The sequence below is a fragment of the Etheostoma spectabile genome, chromosome 4, assembly GCF_008692095.1.
Source record: "Etheostoma spectabile isolate EspeVRDwgs_2016 chromosome 4, UIUC_Espe_1.0, whole genome shotgun sequence".
In the NCBI taxonomy this organism is placed as follows: domain Eukaryota; kingdom Metazoa; phylum Chordata; class Actinopteri; order Perciformes; family Percidae; genus Etheostoma; species Etheostoma spectabile.
Window position 1 is genome coordinate 7250539 of NC_045736.1, and position 15799 is coordinate 7266337.

Consider the following 15799-nt stretch of genomic DNA (forward strand, 5'->3'; position numbering starts at 1 on the left):
AATGCTTGTACCATAACTGCTAAATACAGCTCGACTAACCCACACCCAAACTAACCTCAACCTTAAACCAAGTCTCAACACTAACAACGCATGTATTCCAAGATGGGAGATGAGTTCTCACAATGTGATTAAACCAGGTACAGTACAGAGGCCCATACAATACCAATCATAGCTACAATATGTTTCAAAATATTCCAGACATTTCTATCTCTTATTGTGATTGCTGTGATGCAGCATCATGAGTCTGTTATGCACCAAATGAATCTTCCTGCTGCTAGAGCAACAAAAACAGCTGTGTGTGTGTGTCCTCTCAAGGGATCTTAATGATCAAACACTATAGGGCTCCTCTTGAGAGTTATCTTCTTCTATGAGTCATCCAGTGGCTCCCTGCAATCCTCCCTGCCTCTGCTGTACTTTGGTGTGCGAGTGTGTAATGTGACCCAAATTAAAAGATAATCAGCTGGGAATATAGGGCAGCAAGTGTAATTTGCTCCAGGTGAGAAAACAGAGGGTGGTGTTCTCTGTTTTGTATGAATAAATGAAGAGTTGATGCGTCATTGAGGATACCAGCAGAGACTGACACTGTTCAATCACAGCATTTTATCACTGAGATTTGAAATTTCTAATTCGGTGTGATTATAAATTGGGGTCTCTGTCTGTTATTTGTTTGCCTAATCTGTGTCTCTGCATGTGATTCCACGTGGCTGTGTTTGATTCAGTAAATGGAGTGTCTCAGAGTCAACCTTGATCTCTGAATAAAAGTGCAGAGAGAACCCTTAACAATCCACCCTGCTTAGTTAATCAGAGGCAAAAAGAGAGAAAAGGGTAAAGAAATCCCATGTGAAGTGTAAAAATGGGGAAAAACAACAAGAAGAAACTGAGATAAAGTATAGAATATTACAAGAAAAGAGGAAATGCAAAATTCGATATTTTATTGTGTTACCTGTATTTTGCAGACATAGTCTTTTTATAACTTTTGTTTGCTTTTTGGTTGTGCTCGGTCTCCACAAATGAGAACGAATAACATGAAAAGAAAATTATTTAAACTTCAAATTCATATTTGATTCCAGTTAAGGGTCAGTGTCAGAATACCAAGGGAAAGAATGAAGTTGCCTTTGGATAAAAGCAATGTCTGCAATACGTTAAAAAAAAACAGTCCTTTAACATAAAAACGACTTTGTTACTTGTCTATTCTACAGGGTAAAGGAACTACTACCCCTCTGGAATTGATCAAACTGTAAAAGTCTAATCTAATCTATTTTTGGGCATTTTACCTTCAATGGGTGTTGACAATGTTTTAACAATTATTTCAGAGAAAAGTGTTGTTTCATTTTCATGGACTTCACACTAGGCTGCATCTCACTGTGTCTTTGTCTTTAACACAAGACATTATGAGAAAGACGCTCACATCATTGAAAAAAACTTCAAACTTAAAATCAGACACAGAGACGACCAAAGATCGAGACAGTTACAGTTGTGTGAGAAGGAGGTTGTGCCAGAGAGTAGGGGGATGGGGATGATGATGATGATGATGATGATGATGAGGAGCTATGCCAGTGCAGTAATGGTGTGCCCCACATCAGACAGAGCCCTGCATTATTTAATGCTCTGCAGATTGCTCTCCCCTTTGCACTGTGAACCCCAATAGCACATCAGAGTAACAGCCACAGAAAACTGAGATGCAGGATGTGGGCGGAACAATGAGATAGCAGAAATTTTGATCTAATTTGATCTTCCCTAAAGAGGAGAATCAATGTCTCTATTGATTATTGGAGCGAGACAACAATACAATTTGAGTGGAATTAAATAAAGTTTAACAAAAGCTACATATTTAAATGTGTTATAGTACATACATCTTTGAAATAATGACACACCGCACACACTGGGTATTTTTATTGACAACAACTAAAATGGTCCAGAAAAATACTTTGTACATTATCTACACTATCTTTCAATTTAAAATGGATTCAGAGTTTACAATAATGAAAAAAACTCCATTTGCTGCCATCGTGACTGAGGGACAAATTGCAGATTGTTTACAACTTCATAAATGTAAACATTGCTTACATGTTGCTTATATGTGCATCACTGTTCTTCCCTGCCATGCAAACTGCTGGCCTAGTCCTTCTTCACCTTTAACTTTCTTCCACTTACAGATGCTCCCTTTTATTTGAACCCAGTTGGTTAACCATAAAACATATCCCCATGCTCAGCTAGCCCCGCTGCCACTAGTATTGTTAAAAAACTTTAGTTTTTTGTAAGCAACTCTTCAGGAGCATGTAAACTTGTGCTGGACCAGGTAACTTTAATCTTAATTGACAACGCTGATCCTGTTGTTGTTATTGAAGTTCACAGATTTTACCCAACTTCCTGCTTTCTCCAACCCACCAAATCAATTAATTTTAAACATTGTGTAGAAATTGCCCTTTTTGTTTGTTTTTGTTGTTACAAACATTCATTTCTGTCTCAAGTGTCTCTCTTGGTACATTGTGCACTTAGTTAATTGAGCATTGTAAGATCAAGTCCCTGCAGTGCAAGAGGACATGTACTATACATTTGAGATATTCTTTCGTGTTCATGGGCTATAATCTTAAACTATGAGCAATCATGCCTGTTGTTTCTCCAGTAAATGCAGCTTTTCTTGTGTCATTCTGTCTTAAAGCAACAGCAGCAGCAGCAAATTGCCAGCAGTAACTAAATTAGCATCTTTACTTCTTTTGTTGAGGAGATGATATCTAATTTTTGAACACAGTTAGTAGTTGGTATGTTTAAACTCAAATAAATTGGAGGTAAGGAGGAAGATCAATGTTTTCTTTGACATGATAAGAAAGTAGCTTCATGACATTATTTGTGTAAAAAGGGAGAAAAAACATTTATTTTCCTTTCCCGACTCTATTTTCCTTTTGCACAGTGACAGTTAACAACTGTACAAGATAAAACAACCCTTTTAAATGCATGACGCTCTGTAGATGTTTTTCAGTTTAACACACAGTGAAAGTATTTCCTTGTTTTGCTCAATTTTCTCCATCAAATGCATAACAGAAAATATAAATCAACACCAGCTACAGTAGGCTGCTAAATTAGAGTGCTTGGCTGAATAAAGTGGAATCAGAAGACTGTCTCTGTTTTCGTCTGGCTTTGTGTCAGACAGCTGGGAGTTGTAGTGATAGACTCATCACTGCTGGAACGGCCATTTTTATTGGCATTTTTCTCTCATTCTGCAGCACAGATGGGATCCGTACACAGAGAAAACGATCTAAATATCAGCTTTCTTAGTCGTTGTTGACCCAAATTATATTGCAAAAATGTCTACTACTACTACTACTACTACTACTGCTACTACTTCTATTAACAATAAAAACAATGCTATTTTTTTCTTCATACTTGAGCACAGCTGCTCATTATAAAAAATTAAATAAAAACCTAAGACGACACCTGATAAATTTGGATCTACAGTTTCACTCCATCTATAGTGCACATGTCATTGTCTTTGAAATTGCCAAATTTTGCCAAGTTTTTTATCTTTTCCGGGTCAAGACATCGTCATCTTTTTTAATTCTAGTGTCTACTTTGATGTTACTGCTTGTGGTAAATTATTACTTAAGATGCAATACTTCTGCAGTTAAAACTGCCAGCGTCACTGATGAGAAACAGTACTTATTAGTTTAAATTATTTTTCTGTTTTCATGTCATGATAATAATGATTATAATAATAAAATGTAATTAAAAAACAAGAACAAACAACTTAAACAGCAACAAAACGATGTGTAAATGTCAAAAGAGGTCATATGTATTATGAAAATATTTGCTGTCTTTTTTAGAAAAAGCATTTTTGCCAACTTTTTTGCTTTTTGCACAAAATGTTTCAGATTACATTTTGCGGGTGGGATGAATTTCCAACTGATCTAGTTTGACAGCTGTCTATCAAATACCAGTTTACAAATCTTCAACTTTACTCTGTCGCTTGAAGGACAATCCCAGAATGGCCCATTTCCTGTGATTGATTTAAAAAGAAAAAGAAAAAAAGAAATCCATAATGGTTATATGAACCTTCTCAAACTCCTTGGAGATGCTAAAAATAAGATTCAGTTTCAAGCATCACTGTAAACACGCACAGCGTGAATATAAATCCCTCTTGATATGAAATGTAATGGCTTTTGTGTCAGGCTTTTGAACACCAGTGGGTTTATGTTTGGTGCAGAGAAAAAGAAAGGAGAGAGAGAGAGAGAGAGAGAGAGAGAGAGAGAGAGAGAGAGAGAGAGATGCGAGAGAGAGATACTAAAGAAACAAGCACATCACTGGCATTTTGAACAGCCTTGCACATACTTTTAAGTGAAAATAATATATGCACATGCTCACACACACACACACACACATACACACACACACACACAGTGCCTTCCTAGTGCCTTCCTAGTGCCTAGGGATGCATAGGTTGCCAAGCAACAAGGTGGTGTTCTAGAAAAAAAGTTCCAACGCTGGAAATGCAGAGCTGGATGCAGGTTCAAAGCCCTCACTATTGATCACAGATAATGGTTTCACTGTACTCCAGTAAACTTATGTTTTGTTTCCATTTCATTCATCTCATATAGTGACCAAACACAGAGTCATGTTTCATATATTGACTACAGATGATAGTGTAGTATCATGTTGGAGTTTCCTTGTTCTCCTAAATAAACATAATCTCTACACAGTATGTGTATACACATTGTAGCTGTTTACACTGTAGTAATATACCAGTTACCAGCTATTAACTAAAACTAATGCAGTCTAATTTACGATCCTGCTTTAAATTTACTCCATAAGTACACACTTAGGTACAGACCCTACACTGTAGCGTGACGTGCACCTCTCAAAAAATGTAACTACACGTATTGGTTACGCAGAACCCAACAACTGTGATTGGTCTGCTTGGCCATGGCTTGGTAGCAACGCATTACCTGGTTCTCCTTCTCCATAAACAACATGAAATCAAGGAGAGGGTTAACTTTTCCTGCTTCAGTTTTCCCACCGTGGTCAGAAAGCACAGGGGAGACACTTTGTTTCTCTCACCATGCCACTAGAGTTGATACTTGCTCCGAAGCTAATCCCTGTCACTCTTTCACTCACTGTACCACCCTCTCCCCAGCATACACACATGCCGGCTCTGCTATTCTCTTAAACAGATACGCTAGAACAACGTATCAACCTCAGGCCACTTACGAAGGCTACAGTGAAAGCTCTGCATAGAGCCCCCCCGCAGGACCATGAATCCTGCTTACGAAAACCGTCCTGCAGTAAATCCTACCTTTGTAAAGGTTAAAATGTACAGTTTTTGTTTTAGAGAGGTGTTCAAATGTATGATGGTGGGGAAACAGAGAAGTGTTTCTGTTATTTAGCCTATGCTAGTATAAATGGACGGACAAAATATTAACATGAAACACGACATGAAGGTAGAATTTATTGCAGGACTGTTGTTGTTTTACTAATGCTATGAGATTTTATTTGACATGGATTTCACAATTACAATGGACAAACCAGATGCATTGCTTGAGTGTTCCATTAGAGGCTATTTATTAAAAAATTAACAAATAAAAACTATAGACTGCATTCATTTTAGGTATTTTACGTACCTAATACACTGCCTACTGACTGCAAATTAACTCAGCTCCAGACTATACTTCAGTATGCTACACACTAACTATGTTACACACTACTCTCTGAAGGGGATTTGGATAAACAGTGTTGTATTGTTAATCTATCATCAGCAGGTGGCTGCATGCGGGGGTCTATTAGAAAGAAGGTGAGAGTGGATTATAGTATTGTCAGCAAAAGTCTGTTTTTATTCATAAATGAGAGTGGAGAATACAAAAGCAAAATAATTCTGCCCATCAAGCTTGATAAAAATGTAGCACTTACTGCATTAGCTTGTAGTGTGTCAGATAACCATCTGGGTTACATGAGGTCTCCTTATATCCACTCTGTCAGGAGACACAGCAGACTCCAGCTCCAGAGAAGAGGTCATCTGTGCAATTATAAACAGTGTCAAACCTGCACAATGTTTGCCTGTTCTATTCTATATTTGATTTTAAAACCCCTTATTTTAATTGTTTTATCGTGTGCAGTAGGCCTACTTAACAGATTATTTGCTTTCTTACAGAAATAGATGAAGATCGTCTCCCAAACCAGCTGTACAAGGTAATCTAATTTGTGTTCTTTGAGGGTCTATAGTATAAGTTTACAGAAATAGAATCATGTGAATCTTTTTTTTTTTATTATTCTCTATATATTAGTGCTCTCTGCCCAGCTGATATGAAACATTGATGTTTTACAGGCAGCGTTGTTAAATTCTCCTCGGCAACGGCGAAAAGGGCAAAAGGGAACACCGACAATGAAAGGTAGAGTCGTCATCATTATCTTGTATATTTTGTGTACACAATTTTGCTGGTCAGTATTGTTAAGACAAACTTTCGAAAAGGCCCACATATTGTTTGCAGTGACAAAGCTATTAGTATGTCCCATAGAGTCCAGGATGTCAGATGTCAGGTAAACTTACTTGGTGAAGTAGCTGAGCTAATGATGGAAGTTTGCTCTCCCTTGAGTGTCCTATTTCAACCTCGAAGCCAATCAGTCCTGCACTTGTCTCAGCGAGGACTTATAATCCTAAATTTTTTTTTTTGTAAAGCAGATCTGTATGACAATTGGGGTCGTGCACCATCTAAAGAAAGTCTTAAGAACAACTGTAAAAAAAAAAAAAAAAAATACACACACACACAGACTCTGAGAAGTGTTTCAGCATCTGATTATTTCTCTAGGCTGTTTTTGTTACTGCAATGCAATGCAAATCTTACTTTAATCCACTTAAACACAGATACAGAATGTAATGATTTATGCAGCACAGCAGAGATTAAGTTCCAGCAAAGAAACTGAAGCAAGGGAACAAAAATGAGAAGATAAGTGAAATTTTGTACGCTAGGAAGTTTATTCTTCAATTAGCTTCATAGCTAAACAGCTTCGCGTGTGATGAGTCACTTCCTAGAGGTAAACCAGGCGATAATCGCTTTAGTTTTCCAGTACAAGGAGATTAAGGGTAATAAAACCGTGAATGAAGGAGGTCGAGGAAGGCGACTAAACTAATAATCTCCCAACTCTGACGTGTCTGTACTTGCCCCCTGACTCCAAACACTGCTGGATGTTAATTTAATATTTCCTACAACATTCTTTTGAAGTGCTGCATTGCTCTATAAGTCTTCACCTCTCTTTTCTCCTATCGGTTTCCTTTTATCTCACTCCATTTTTCTTTCTTACATGTCCTCCTTTTCCAACATTCCCCCAATGATTCTGTGCTTTTCACATTCCACTATTTTTTCCAATCCACTGTTTTCCCCTCTCATCTTCCTTCTCCTGTTAACTCTTTCCTCAATATTTCATTTCCCTGCTTCTCTCTCACCTCTCCTCCCAGAGCTGCAGTTTATGGTAGAGCACCACCTGTACATGCAGCAGCAGGGAGCTGGGGATGAGTGCTCCTCAGAGAGCTGCCTGTCGGACCGCCCCAGCCCCGACTCTGCTCCCACCGGGGAGGAGCTCCCACACGACGATGAGGCCACTGCAGGGGCCTTTGAGAAACTGCGCTGCCAAATGGAGGGTATGTTTGGAGACTGTGAAGAAGAGGATTTTACTGCATGCCTACTGTATTGCAGCTGCCTATTTCAGCAACAAACCTACTAACAGAAGTACTTCAAAACATTTTAAAATTATATTATTATAACATTAGACCCTACTTGTAGATGTGTGGAGTAGTATGAGGTTTCCATGTTCATGTTCATGTGTTTTTCCTTAAAGTGCTCATGTTATACGTTTTGACTTTTTTTCCCTTTCCTTGTTATTTGTTATATATCTTTTTGTGCACATTATAGGTTTACTAAGTGAAAACGCCCAAATTCCACCCCAATGGGACTTACCATCTTCCAGAATAAACACTGCTCACAAACTGCTCCAAACAGCTCTATTGTAGTCCAGCCTTTATTTCTGTGACAAACGCACACCACTTTGTAACACATGTTATAATGCTCGTCTAGCTGCTAGCGTGGCACGCCCTCATACTCTTTAACTGACTAGCAAGTAGTCCTTACCTAGTTGTTACGTTAGTAACACTAGTTACTTTGCACGTGCGACTCTCAACCAAGATGGTACAGAAGTGTAATGCCTCACTCGGTAGCTAAAACAGAGGGTGAAAAGAAAGCAATGTGCAGTACAACAAAAATATGTTTTTTGAAAATTAAACCACATAAACCTATTCTGGTACAACCTCTTGATACAATTATGGACCTAAAGATTAACATAACATGAGCACTTTAAGACAATCATAGGGTATTAAGTAGAATCTGGACTTGTAACTTATAAAAGTATGAAGTACAATATTTTCCTCTGAAATGTACTGCAGTAAAAGTAGGAAGCAAAGAAAAGAAACAGTCAAGTAAAGTACAAGTACCTCAAAATTGTACCAATACTGTAAGCATGGTGCTAGAGCAAACACACTTTCCACTTGTGCATGTCAGTCAGTTTGAGCTCGTAATATGAATGGCCCATGAATGGTATGGGCACAAGTGGTCAATTGAATGCTGGAATAAAGAAGGACAGATAACGAGGTCGTTGCAGTGGCCTCTGAAAAATGGATGGTGTGGCACCATGAGAAGAGAAAGAGAGGGAGGAGAGGTTGAGGAATAATATTGAGGGAGAGATTAAGCCAAATACAGCGTACGAAGGAAGGGCATTGAACTGGGAGAACATTGGAGCAGTGAAGTACATGAGGCAGTAAGAAGGAAAATGTCTAGAAGGAATGCATGTAAAAGATGATCGTGTTATGGAGAAAGAGGAGAATTAAGAAAAGTTAAGCAAGAGCTTGGAGAAAAGAGGGCATTGAAAGGAACAGTTTTGATGAATAAGCCTATTCACTTTCCTGCCAAGGGTTATATGAGAAGATTGATACTGCTCTCATGTCTGTACAATAAATAATGTGTATTTGTATTGAAGGTTCATATATAGCGTACTTGGGAGTGTAATCATCTCATCTAACTCTCTGCAAGAAAGTGAATAATTGAACTATTCCATTAATTGAAATTTCTAAATACACATTTTTACTTATATTTAATGTCAAATTATGACTGAAGTTATCTCAGAACATACACTCCATATAGAGCAAATAGACCACACTATAATCGTATAATACAATAATAATGAAAACGCTTGCATGGTTCAAAGTGCCACCATAGCAGATATTGTCTCCTGATTGTGCGAAATACATTACCATATAATGAGAAAAACAGCTTTTCAGCTCACACCAAGGATTCAATTTAATGGCAAGTGAAAAGTTGGTCACAGAGTACAGAAAATACACATTTGGCATATACCCAGCAGTAATGCATCAGGAGGGCTCATTTTCTGAAGTGCTGAAATTTTCATTTTTGTAAATGTTATCTATTTTCATTCTAATTCACTGGGACACACAACAACAAGACGTACTCCAATGTTAAAAGATGACTGTCTTTTTATGGATTGCTTTATGGCTGCTAATTAAGTTCTCAGTTCAGATGAAAAGAGCATAGGGGAAGCTGGGGGAAACCAATCGATGACCATTAACACAGGTTCAGTTGGTGGTGGCTTCAAAAGATCAGCCTTTTCAATTCACTCAGCATGACTAAATATAATGCCACTGTAAATGTATACTGAAAATATAGGAGCATTGCGTGGTGTATTTGTTCTTCCTTGGTTAGATATATCTTTTCACCTTTATCTCAACCTCTATTTGTCTCTCTGCCCCCTGCAGAGTTCTCAAGGGAGAGTTTATTAGAAGCTGCTGATGGACTCGAGTGCCCCCTCTCCAACGTAGCAGATTGCTCATCACAACAAAACAACGCACAAGCAGGTAAAGTCAAAAGAGCCACGTTTACGCAAGAATCCTTTCCCTCAGGGGACTCATCCATTAACTAGGCAGGGTTTATTTAGAAATGTTAAACAGTTCAACAGACTTGAATTGGTGTCATGTAAGCATGGCTTGTCAAAAAACATCTGTGAAGTGGCTTTGATCCACACATCACAGAGCGCTGTGCTGTGGCTGAAATAGCTTGGGAAGCTGCTTATACGGAAGTGGAAAATGTGTTTGTGGGTCCAGTGGGGCTGAGCTATACTGTAGACTTCCTTTCTTTCTTTCTTTCTTTCTTTCTTTCTTTCTTTCTTTCTTTCCTTCTTTCTTTCTCTTCACCACTGATTTACGACTGTGGACCTAGTAATCAAGAAAATGTAGTTTGTTGCAACAAATAATTGCTTAACACTTTATACATCATGTATATATAAAACAAAGGCATAACAGTGGCTATAACACTTGATTATGAATTATGATGTTTTAATGTGTTCGGACAAAGCAATAATGTAAAGACAATGTTGAACGAACAAATTGACGATCTGTAACACCGCCGTTCAATCGTGACTGGACTGGATATAAGTGGATACGAGACAGAGTGAGAGGTCATCTTTCTGGCGGATCATGTCACGCCATTTTCCGGAGTAGCATCCTCCCAGTTAGTCTTTCATTCTTTTAATTTCAGCTCTTCAACTGAATTAGGACCTTCAATATTTTGATCAAAACCTCAAGAAAAAAAAAAGAAAAAAGTTTGATAAATTTGGTAGACTACAGCTGTGAATATTTAATGAACATTTAGGGTAAATGTACTTATTTGGTCATACTTGAAAGGACAAGGATCAGGGTGAGGGCCAAGGGTCAGCAACTTCTACTTACTTTTAATGTTTCCAGCTGACTTATTTTTATGTTTTGAATATGCTTTATTGCTCATATTTTCAATCAGTTTATTTTACTTGCTAGAGCGCTGATCCCACAGGACTAGTGTTACCAGGGGACGTTGTGTGATTTAGAAATGCCCCCCCCCCCCCATGTCATGTGGCGCATTTACACAGTGAAGAGAAATCTGTTTTTTAATCAAATTACTGACAATATTTTATGTATATGATGTCAAGGCTCTGTCAAAACTTCCATTTTAATTGACAACAAAGCCCATACAAACCCCAAATCACAGAAATGCAAATTTGCATGGGACTAATATCATCACACAACCTCTGTGTTTGACCAGGTCCCCCCTTTGGCAACCCTTAGTGCCTAAACGCACTAACCCCCTTCAAACTGAATCAAAAGACCTGCATTTTTGCCTGGACCGTCGGACGGCTAACGCAGGCCTAAGTGATAAGATACTTAGCCGGACTTGCTAACGATTTCAGCTTACTCTAGAATGGACAAACACACTGTTTATTACCTCTCCTGTAAAGCTAACTGGATTCATGTATATCATGACCTTTGTGTCTATGTAGTCAAACACCAAGCAACATAAACAAGAGCATACTATTCTCTTCATTTGGAGAAAGAACCATCCCCACATTGAATTAATAAAACGTGTTCCCAAATATTTATTTATTGTTAAACTGCAAGACTCCGTTAAAATCCTAGGAGGAAAGCCACTATTCTTTCTCTTATTGTCCCTCAGTCTTTTATGTATCTGTCTATATTTTGCAGAAACAAAAGCAGCGGTATCCAGTGTGAGTCAGCCGGCCGAGGAGAAAACAAAGAAATGTAGCCTGAAGAAAGAGTAGAGCGGCCTTGTGTATAACACAAAGCTGCTCAGGCGGCCCAATACAATGACAGAATATTGTGTCTGCAGATCCAAATTTTAGAAACATCAGGGCATCTATGTTCCTCTACAGTCAGGTCTTATTATCCCAAGAACAAGAACAAAGGTTTTTACACTCATTTTAATCCTGTGTGAATTATTTAATTATAATATATTTGATGCCTATAGCCTCCCCTGCACTAATAAAGCTAGTTTACTGTGCCAGACTGTGAGTTACTATCTAGTTAATGGGAAAGCGAGAGTCTTTTCCTGTTTCAGTCACACAATCATTATCATAAACTACCACCATTCAGATGAATAATGTCCACTTTAATGTTCCAAAGCAATTTGTATTCCTTTTAGTTTTTGTCATTAAATGTGCCAGTACCCTCTTACTGCAATTGTTCCATCTCAAAGCAATACAAATGTATTTGTACCTCATAGATAACCGGGGCCAAAATCATCACTTTTAAATTCAAATGTCACCATTTAGTTAGTTAGATGCAGAATCTTAAATGGGTAGGACAAGTGAGCAGATTTACAGTTTTTATCAAAAATATATCCATGTTTGTTTACACTAATGGCATTGCATGTTCTTTTTCTGCTGCAGCATGTAGAGCTGCAGTGATTAGTCAATTCATTGATTGAGAGAAAATGTATGGTCAACTACTTTGGTAGTCCATTAATCCTTTTGATTCATGTTTTGAAGAATAAATGCCATAATCCTCTGATTCATGTCTTCTTCTATGACATATAACATATTTGGACTGTTGGTCAAAACGTAGACAAAACAATATGTCATCTTAAACTCTGGGAAACTCTGGGGGCCATATTTTACAATTTTCTGACATATATTATATCGAAATTGGTTCATCAATTAATTGATTATTCGAGTGAATAATCAGAAGATTCATTATTGAAATTGCTAGTTGTAGCCTGAACTGCATTACATATCTGCTCTGTAAATTGCTTGTTCTGTGTTCAACTTTGAGTAAAAAACAGAAACCAAAAGGGAAAACGTTATTGGATTCATGAAGGCGCCCCCTATCTTAGCATTCATTTGTGGGACTACTGTTCTGGTATACATAGATGGGGACCTTGTTTCCGTAGAGCCAATATAATCCCTTTATTTTAAACCATATATGCATAAAGCAGTAAACCTCATAATGTTACGGCCAGACATCTGCCTGCAACACAACACACTCTCCTGCTAAGGTCCCCTTTTTATAACTTATAAACAACATGTCCTTCACCTTAGCTTGTTGAATGAGAGTCCAAACAAGCTTCTTCTTTTCTAACGGGGGAAAAGTGCACTGCTAACCTCAATTTGCAGGCGTGATAGAGCAGCTTATTAGCAGGTCAGCTGCAGCACATAAACTGCATGTTAACTTACCTGCAAATGTACGGTAAGGTGCAGCTCGGGTCCTTAGGCCTCCTGCCTAAGGACCTGAGCTTGCACACTGCCTGCGTGACATGCACGTGTCGAGCCAGACCGAAGACGAGTGCATGCAATAAATAGCACCGCCGCCTATTTTTCACGCGACCCACAACCGTGTTGGAAGCGGTTTCAGGAAAAATAGAATACGAAAAGATGTTCATGTGTCATTTTGACACAAATACATTTAATACATGACATTTTGATGTTTTAAAGTCTCTAGATTTTGACTTAAAAGCAGTTATAAATGTAATTTAAAAAAACAAAAATAAGTAATTATCGATTTTCAAATATTGCACCTGTCAATACAGAACAAAACATTCTGTAGCCTATTTGGCTGTCAATACTGCCGACGTTGTCTTTGCTATTATCAAATCAGTATATAGTTGAAGATTATTTCATTTTATCAATGAGAAACAAACATGTGTACAGACAAGGCTAGCAGCAGCAGTCAGACACGTTTCTGGTGTGCAAAGACTTAGAAAACTCCACACAACCGCGACGCAACTGACACGCAACACAAATGCCATGCACACGCCACGCAGGCAGTGTGCAGCCGGCCTTACTCTTCAACACCACTGCTAACAACACCTGACTGCCCTAGACATGTGGCCACATTTGTTTTGACTCTCCAGAGGTCATCTGCTAGCTGCTGTCAATCAGACACAACTACTAAGAGGAAAAGGAGTGTTTCTGATATTTCTCTTGAAGACCTTTTTCTTCCGTTTAATCAAAAAAAAAATGCTGACAACAAATTAAAAAAAATAAGTTGACATTATTCTTAATTGTAAAAAGGGATATCTAAAATGATTATAGAGGGTTGTGTCTCCAACTGCATTTAAATATTTTGATTTAACAATGAAAAACCCATCTCAAATTGCATCCTCGTATTTGACACATAAATGCTTCTTGGGAATCTACATCCTGGACATAACACACTTTCCTGCATGGCGCTGAATGTACAGTGACTTGTCTTTGCTGTGCTTCTCGTTGTACAGGAACTAATTAAAACAGAGAATCAAACACGCAAACTGTAATTACAGGCCTTCTTTTTTCATTGAGGTTTTGTATGAAACAAGGACATTATAAAGCACTCTAACATGTTATTTAATCTATAATTTGTATCACTGAAGTGGCTTTATTATGTAGATTATGTGACAATCCTTCAATAACCTTCACATATCTTGACATGCCTGAAAAAGACTGAAACACAAAACTAGAGCCACTCTTGTACTGATCACAGCAATGACCACATGAACAAGAAATACAGTGAAAACATTCCTGTGCAAGCTTTGTCTCTTTCTTCTGCAGTGTATTTATGGACCATGTAATGTTTGTTCTGTTTTTGAATGGTAATAGTGTACTTTACATGGACAAAAAAAGAGGAGTTTTGTTCCAATTGTACTTGAATTGATGATTACATCTGTAATCTAAAATTTGTTTGATACAATAAAATGTTTAAATTGGTGATTGGCTGTTTTTCTCTTGCACTTATCCGGGCACAGTCTATTAATTTTGCATTCAGTCAAGTTACAGTAAAAGCATGTTAGTCAGTTAGAGTCAGCATGATGTAGCACTGCTAAGTCTTGAATGTTCAAAGCACAAAAACTAGGATCTGCTTTCCTACTGTATAATGTATAATTTTTATACATAAAACGTCAAAAAAGAGGTAGTTAAGGGGAAGGTTTTTAAAATCTTCAAGTTAAACTACAGTGTGTGACATCATCGCACCACTGGTCATGTGTTTACTAGATTTTATCCTTAAAATAGGCACTCTGCCAATAAATAATTCAATGCTCTCAGAGCTGGGAGCATAAAAGTATACATTTTTCATACACAGGACTGGGTTTCACAAATACATTTTGTAACTGCAGCAATTTAAGCTACATGTGGCATTTCCAGTTGCCTTTTAAGATGGCCTGTGTGAGATTGATCACTTCTATTGCAAGGATTTCTTGAGAGCAAAAGACCAAAGTTGCAGTTTTTATTGACTTTCTGTGTCAGGGTGGGAGACACTCTGATCATAGCTTTTACAGTAATGTGTCTTGATTAAAGAAACTACACCTTAGAAATGTACAATATCATGCAGTAAAAATGCTTATTTTGCATATCAAGATGTTGCAGATACCTCATACAAAATACGTACAGTAAAAGATTGGTGTTTTTCACTGTTTTGCGTTTATAAAGCTCTGTGTGTGTGTGTGTGTGTGTGTGTGTGTGTGTGTGTGTGTGTGTGTGTTTGGGTTATGCATACAACATACTGTATCAGAACGGTGTCTTCAATACTTGTTGTGCTATTTAAAGCCACCCAGTTGACTTAAATGGAGAACAGCTTCATATGTCAGAAAGGTCCTGAGATGAAGAAAGCTGAAGAGGCAATGGCACACGGCTTAACTGACAATTGTTAAAATAAGAGTGTTTGAAGCTAAACCCTCCAGGGTAGCCTGAAGCCGCTTCTGTCATTTTGCTCTACAGTACCTCCAGCTGGAAGAGCAGAGAACTGAAACATTGGGTTAACCAGAAGACAAGGCACATGACAAAGGGGCACTTGACTTTAACATTATTTACTGTGTATGTTAACGTCAAAGGAGGGTCTAACAAAACAAGACACTTACAGTAAATTGCATTTTGGTAAGTTTGGGATAAAGATTTTAGATGCTTTCGACCTCAACCCATATTAAGGATTAAAAGTCAGGAAATCTCATACAGT

At 37.9% G+C, this 15799-nt stretch overlaps 1 protein-coding gene across 1 annotated transcript in view; it reads left to right on the top strand.

Moving 5' to 3' along the window:
* Positions 1-14557, top strand: part of LOC116687436 (protein phosphatase 1 regulatory subunit 1A) — a 27258-nt gene extending 12701 nt beyond the window's left edge. The window contains exons 3-7 of the mRNA XM_032512817.1: positions 6140-6177; positions 6314-6377; positions 7442-7624; positions 9806-9904; positions 11561-14557. Of these exons, the coding sequence (XP_032368708.1) occupies positions 6140-6177; positions 6314-6377; positions 7442-7624; positions 9806-9904; positions 11561-11637 (461 nt within the window). The 3' untranslated portion in view covers positions 11638-14557. The remainder of the gene's footprint in view (positions 1-6139; positions 6178-6313; positions 6378-7441; positions 7625-9805; positions 9905-11560) is intronic.
* The last annotated feature ends 1242 nt before the right edge of the window (positions 14558-15799 follow it).